General features: G+C 30.4%; 1 protein-coding gene across 2 annotated transcripts; it reads left to right on the top strand.

The window, feature by feature from the left end:
• The first annotated feature begins 476 nt into the window (after positions 1–476).
• Positions 477–7,428, top strand: LOC145028948 (uncharacterized). Of its 2 annotated transcripts, XM_078977632.1 has the most exons (9): positions 479–724; positions 929–980; positions 1,199–1,272; positions 5,876–5,977; positions 6,123–6,266; positions 6,368–6,419; positions 6,503–6,576; positions 6,760–6,849; positions 7,220–7,428. In XM_078977632.1, the coding sequence occupies exons 1-9, from the start codon at positions 594–596 to the stop codon at positions 7,266–7,268; spliced, it is 768 nt and encodes a 255-aa protein (XP_078833758.1). In that variant the 5' UTR covers positions 479–593; the 3' UTR covers positions 7,269–7,428. The 2 variants fall into 2 exon arrangements, with proteins under 2 accessions (XP_078833759.1, XP_078833758.1); XM_078977633.1 differs by lacking the exon at positions 5,876–5,977 and having other exon boundaries at positions 477–724.
• The last annotated feature ends 448 nt before the right edge of the window (positions 7,429–7,876 follow it).

The following is a 7,876-nucleotide window of genomic DNA, read 5'->3' as shown; positions in this document are numbered from 1 at the left end:
GAAGAACAATATCAATCACATCACCACGATCATCAATCACCATTATGAGTGGAGCATGTGAAAGAGGGAAGGAGAGAAGGGTTGGGATGAACGTTGACGATATGGCATAGGAGGCGGGAGGATGTGGTAGAGAGGCTGGAAACTTTTAGGACTTTAGAGCATTTCTTTAAATATTTTACTAAAATGGTCACTCAAGTTTTAAAAATTACAAAACCAATAAAAATAAATAAAATCAAAAAAAGATAAAACTATAGATATTTTAGTTATTTTACACTTATTTAACCATGGAACCTCTGGGAGTTAGTCTCAAGACCACCAGTCCAATAAATACAAACCATAGGTACCAGTTATGTAAATAATCCATTAGTAAGACGAAACTGTGAAATTAGACAAACCACAAGGACCAAATGTACAATTTTACTCTTAAAAAAATCGAAACAAAGAATAGGGATTGACAATGATTGTGACCTGTGATAGAGAAAGCTTTGACTATATCTCGTACCTAAACAGGCAAAAACGATGTCTTTGAAAGTTTTGCTCCCGATCTCCCCAATCGCCGTCTGCACAGTAACCCACATCTCGTCGGAGCAATAATGGCGATGTCGTCACCGGTGGTAGTCTCATTGAAGACGCTTTTTAGCGTATTGGCTGTTATAATGTTAGCTCTGGCTGTTTGGGGAATCGGCTCAGATGGCCTCGCTTCTTGTGTCGACATACGAAAAAAGTAAGTTAAGAGCTTAAGTTACAGATTTGTGCATCGAGATAACCGGTATGATAGTGTTTTTGAACAATTGTGTTTGATCGTTAAGATTTGTCAAACGTATGATTATGTTTTGAACAACTTAGGTTAATTATCGATGATTTTAGCTGTTAATCAAAGAGGAAAAAGATTTCTTATTTAAATAGTTCATTGTCAAATTAATCGCAGGTGGGTGCTAGTGACAATAATGAACTATAGCATAAATCTTGCTGTTATATTGGTAAGAAATACTAGTTGCGAGGTTAAGTTGTTTGTTTTCCATTTAATTTCGAGTTAGAAACTTTATTGAAACTGATATATATATATATATATATATATATATATATATATATATATATATATATATATATATATATATATATATATATATATATATATATATATATATATGCTTGTCATTTTTAATATTGTTGAGTCAACTGGACTCATAAATCACAGGCTTGGATAGTCTACAAGGAATCAAGCTGGATGAGGATAGCTGTTTTAATACCTAGTGCACTTTATGCTGGAAGGTAATTTTTACTTTTTTAGGCCGTATGAAGCTTTCCTTATTTCGTGTCTTTTATTTTTCTTTCCCTCACGAAAAGTCAAAATTCAGGTTGTGTGTGGGAAACTGGGTGCACTCTTTATTTATTTATTTATTTATTTATTTATTAAATAAAGATAATTGATTTTCATGATTTATAATTTTTTTAAATGAGTAATAAGCATAAAATTAATTAAAAATAAAAACCACTTTATTAATTGGTAGAAGGAGGTGTGGATTTTAAGATTAAAGTGTGTGAGTATTTATAGATGTTGTAGAGGGTAAAAAAAATTAAAAACTCAATTTCTTATATCTAACCATTGAGTAAAAAAAATAATTAATTTTCTATATGTTACCGTTTTTTAACGGTTAGAATGGAAAAAAAACAAGAAAAAGCAAACAAACAAATAAAGAATCGTCGGCCAATAAGAGGAAGAGAGAAACTGCAACAACCCCTCCCCTCACCTCCTCCCCGCACCATCATTCCTGCAGTTCCGGTGCGGTGTTCCGATGAGCGGGAAAAGGTCCCGCACGGCTTCCCTCGAGCACTCTGTCCGATCTTCGGCTAAAGGGTATGGTGCTTTAAAATGTTTCAAAAATTTGGTGCCATATGGACGCCACATAGATATCCCCAACAATTTTCATTTGATGCCTCTATGATGGGGGTGGTGTTGTTGGTATGGAGAAGAGATAGAGTGGCGTTGATGTTTCCCTGCAAAGGGGGTGGTGTTTGCCGTAGGAAAAAATGGCCACGTGGGATGTCGATGGGCCGTTGGACCACACAATGCAACCTTATTAATTAGGAGTGTAACATGTTTGCAATCGATTTTGAGACCCTATACTTGTGTAATTTGACCCCCTAATGATTACTTTTTTGGCTCAAACATCAATAGTTAACTAATCATTACTTAGGCTAAATAGTATGGTAAGACGTGGCGGCGATGGTATCCAATGTGGCATCTATGGTTGGTCAATAGATGGCAAACACCACCCCTCAATAGCCACAAACTTCATAGGCATTGTCATGCCGGTAAAAATGTTGTAGGCAACCGAGAAACATGCCACATAGCTTTGTCCCTTTATGAAATGTTTGTTTTCGAAAAATTGTTGGAGGCATTGGAGGACGGCACACCTGATGTAGACATCAAATAAAAAAAGTGTTGGAGGCATCTTATATGGTGCCCATGTGGCACTAAATATTGGAGGCAATTTAAGGCACCACACCTTTTAGCTTGGTAGTTATCACGGTCAAAACTTTAGCGGTCACTGGCCGCTTCTTGAAATAATAGTTTTATATATATATATATATATATATATATATATATATATATATATATATATATATATATATATATATATATAATTTGAGTGATTCTGAGTAGGACTGTAAACGAACCAAACGAACACGAACAAGGTTTTGTTCATGTTCGTTCGTTTAAGTTAGCCGAACAGATAAACGAACGAGATTTTCTTGTTCATGTTCGTTCGTTTAACAAATTACTTTGTTCATGTTCGTTCATTTATGTTCGTGAACATGCTAAACGAACATAAACGAACAAACATAAACGAACAAAGATAAAAAAAGCACAATTGAACATATATGAACATAAACGAACATATAATATAGCAATATAATAAAAAATAATTGAATATAGATGAATATAAATAAACTTAAACGAACGAACATAAACAAACGTAAACAAACATCATAAATGAACGTTCACGAACATAAATGAACGAACGAGACCATTGTTCATGTTCGTTCATTTAACTAAACGAACGATAATTTTTGTTCATGTTCGTTCATTTATTAAATAAACGAACATAAACGAACTTCCCGCCGAACAGTTCACGAACGGTTCGCTGAACGTTCAGTTCGTTCTGAGTCAAAAACTAAGCAAGTAGGAAAATTGGAATAATGAGAGAGAAATTGGAATTAGGCAAAAGTTTTTTTTTTTTTTTTTTTTTTAGCTAAACTAATTTCCGATTTTGTTTAATGGGTTAGAGATTTGGAGCCCAAATCACTTTTTCTTTTAAACGAAGTAGCCCAAAATCACCTTCAGCAAAATAGCAGCGTTACAACGCTATAGCCGTATAGCGGAATCAAAAATAGCTGCCAAACATGGGGGTGCTATTAACTACATAGCCTTTAGCCTAACATACTTTTAAATAATGATTAACGTTACTTTTACTTTTTTTTATTATTATTATTATTATTATTATTATTATTATTTGATGTTTTGTTTATTTTTATCAAAAATAACCGAAACCCGAACTACCAACACATTCTGAATTCGGGTAAATCGGATATCAGGTATGAAAACTTGGGTATTCGGTTAACCTGATATGTTCAGGTATCGGATACGCATAAAAAAATTTAGGCATACCCAAATACCCAATTTTTTCTTTTTAAAATTAATACACTGGCCGTAAACAAATATCAAATATCAAAGTCTACTTAAACCAAATTCATAGGTAATGCTATAGTAAACATGGCCTAAATATCCAGGTAAAGAAACAAACCGGAATACTGGATGTGTCTTAGCAAAGAAGATAAGATTCTGTGGAGATATAAATCAAACACCCCTGTAAATAGCATTCAAATTTATTTATTTAAAGAATACCTAATTTGCATACAATTTTTGCTACATGGTTAAAAATATTACGTGAAGTTTGTAGAATGATCAAATCCTTGCCACCCTATCTATTTCCATACCTATGAAAATGTAGGGAAAAAAAAAGGCGCATATATATTTTTTATTATTTATAAGAAACAAAATGGAATTTTGTCATCAGTTATATATAAACGGATGCATCGTAATTAATGCTCTGTTATACATAGTAATAATCAATTATTTATATAAAAAATTAAGATAAAAGTGTCATTTTGACATTTAAACATAAATACCTGAACCCGACTTACCCGTAATAATCAATTATTTATATAAAAAATTAAGAAAAAAGTGTCATTTTGACATTTAAACATAATAACCCGAACCTGGTCTAATACCCGACTTACCTGTAAGAGCTTATCCGAATTTTATGCAATTCGGTTATCCGATATTTTTTTAATAGACAATACCTGATCTAACCCGACCCAAACACCTCGAAACCTGAAAGTTAGACCCGATCAACACCCCTAGTTTTGTTTATATACAAAGTTGTTTTTTGACGTTTTATTTGTATTTATGATTTTAGAAATTTATTTTTATCTTTTTGTTCAATTATGTTCAACTATGTTCTTTAATGACGTCCTTTTTTGACAAGATAGTTTTTGAGTTATATAGATGAACAAACAAAAACTCGCTTTAAAAGATCAAGATATCTATCCGATCAAAAACTAGTTTGTTTCAAAATTCTTTATGCAATTTATTTTAAACATTTTAATAACCGTTTATTTGGTTGGAATAAATTTGAGGTGTTTTTTTTTATTGCCTTCAAAACCATATATTTCATCATTGATTACCCATTTACAAAAATTCTTTTGGATTACACAATTAGAATCGATTGCATTGGAATTTGTTTAATCCTTTTTAAATTTATTAAGAAGTAAATTAATTATCTTGTTCACTTCTTTTATCCTATTTTTTTATTTTCACAAAAGGAATATATTACAATCAAGGCAAAAAAGGAAAAAGTTCACGTCGCAAAATTGAATTAAATTATGGATTACGATTACAGTGATCATGGATATAGACAAAAAAAAATCAGACTAAGTGTTGATAAAAATAAAATAGAAAATTTATTTGCATTAAACATCAAAAAAAATGCAAACGAATAAAACTTCAAAAAAAAAAATGTAAACAGATAAAACGCCAAAAAAAAAAACAATAAAAAATTTATTCGAACTACATGTCAAAAAAAACATTAAACAAAGTATTCAAACAAAACTTCAAGAAAAAATTAATTTTTTTTTCCAAGTCATAAAAACAAAGAAAAATAAATAAATCAAATAAAACAACAACAAATTATAAAAGTTATAAAACGAAAAGAAAATAACGTAATTCTGGACTCGTCATGGTGCTCAAGAAATACAAAAATCATTCCAAAATTACCTAAGGCGTATGCTATTGTAAACCTAACTAGTATTTTTGTCTTTTGGGTTTTTACTAATACAAAATAACTAGTACATATGGCTCCTAATAGTAGTTAATACAACATTCCGTGTAGTGTATACATAATATATACTGTTTGTAAAAGCAATTAAGTGTGGGTGTGTGTGGTGTGTAGGTTGTTTTCAAAACCAAAAGATTTGCTAGAACTCAAGAACTCTTAATCCGCATCATTTTTCAAAACTAAAACTACCAATATTATAAAATGCAACGTCTAAATATATACATTACTAATTGCTTTTACAAACAATAAATATATATATATATATATATATATATATATATATATATATATATATATATATATATATATATATTATGTACACACTACACTCACACATTCACTAGTGGCCTCCATATTTTTGGTGTTACTTTTTCCTTATTGTTTTCAAGCACATGTTTTTTGAATTTGTATATTTCAATGTGGGTGCATATCCGTATTTATGTTATATAGTCAAAATTTCTTTCCTTGTACAGCACTATTACGAGTGCATACATCGCTACGCAGTTCTTCTTGTTGTCACCACAAGAATCATCAAAGGATCCCTTATATTTTGTCTTGATGAAACGTCAAAAAGAGTAAGAATCGTTTTAGTACAGGAGTTATCATTCCACATATCCTTCTTATTTTGTCCAATGATAATAAAATGCTTGGTTGCAAAATGATACATGCATTTTAGCTTGAAATCACATCACGTAAAACAATGTTTTTAAAATTGTTTAGGGATGCCATAATGGGATACAAATGGGGACCTTCTGTTTTAACTACAAGAGTAATCATTTCTGCACTTGGCTGCTTGATGCTGGGAACTTTTGTTTATGTGCTTATTGTTGATGGATCACAATTCCATTCCCAATTATTCTCCGCGTAAATTTTCTTCTCTTTTAATCTTCAATCTTTTCTCATGCTTTTCTTTCACTTGCAAATTGCAATGTAAAGTTGACAATATTAAATGGTTGAATTGCTAGGTGTGGGATAGCATCATGGATCGACATCTCTTTCATGATTGTCACTTTATCTGTATGATCCAAAACTTAAACGTACTTAAAATGATTCTATTTTTCCATTTTTTTTATAAGAATATATGCAATGCTTCTTTTTAGGTTTGGGTAGCTTATAAGGAATCGAGTTGGATAAGTGCTTTCTTTTGGATACTTTCACTTGTATGTTTTGGGAGGTACGAATTGTATTTGCTTTAACTTTATTAGATCATCCACAATATGTTTTTTTTTCTTAAGTTTTTTTGTGCATGACACATCAATAAATCGAAATAATATAGGTTCCATAAATTTATATAATCTATTTTACATTCTTAGGTGTATACATTTATTTCACCTCACTTCATATAACTCTTTCACAGCATTGGTACATGTGTGTACATAGTCGTGCAGTTGTTTTACCTCTCACCTCAGCAACCTGTTTCCCTTGTGCTTTTCAATAGCAATGACAAGTAAGTTTGCAATTTATTTGAATTGAATTACATATCCAAGTATGATATAAAAAGAGAATATTTTTATTAATTCATATATGATATACAAATGACTTAAGGTTAAGATAATTGTTACATAAGAATTTGATACCCCATCCATGTCATAATTAACAGTTTTATACAAGCATTTAAATACACTCCTATAATAAGAAAAGGATTAACTTTAGCAAAATCAATGCAATGACTAAATGCAACACAATTGTGGGCAAATAAGTACTTGAAACTTCGCTAGATTATTAATTGATATTATAAAATAACTCATATTGCATCATATTGTTCTATTTTTGGTTAAACTCGTGTTTATGTTTTTTGATATTTTTAAATTTTACAGACACTTGTTGTCAAATGATCCCCTATTGATGGCGCATACCAATGCATGAGAAGATTCTGCAACAGTTTGTTTTTTCTAAATGTATATTTTATGATTTCGCAAATAATGACGTTTTCATAACAAGTTATGTTGATGTATTATGCTTGTAAAATATATATTCTGAAAAACATAATTCTTTTTGCCTTTTATATGCAAAATCATCTATAACATTATTAAGAGCAATTCCATCTATAACATAATTCTTTTTGCCTTTTATATGCAAAATCATCTATAACATTATATATATATATATATATATATATATATATATATATATATATATATATATATATATATATATATATATATATATATATATATATTGATATGATAGTTTTCATCCTTCATTCAGATCCCACACTCTTGAGTAGCAAGGGCGTATAAACCTTCTTGGACATCAAATACATTCCAGTAAACTATTATAGGGATAGTTTAGCGGATACAAAACATTACTCCGATTACAAGGAATTACACCAGAGTCAGTTCAATCATGAGTCTATACTAAATGCTATATGAAGAGATATACTTACATGGATCCTCTTTCATGGATACACTTACATGGATACTTGTACCTAGATACTATATGATGAGATACTATTACATATTATACGTGTAGAT

This window comes from Lactuca saligna, chromosome 2, assembly GCF_052625555.1.
Source record: "Lactuca saligna cultivar CGN05327 chromosome 2, ASM5262555v1, whole genome shotgun sequence".
Lineage (NCBI taxonomy): Eukaryota > Viridiplantae > Streptophyta > Magnoliopsida > Asterales > Asteraceae > Lactuca > Lactuca saligna.
Note: the sequence above shows the minus strand (reverse complement) of the source record. Positions and strands in the feature narration are given on the sequence as shown.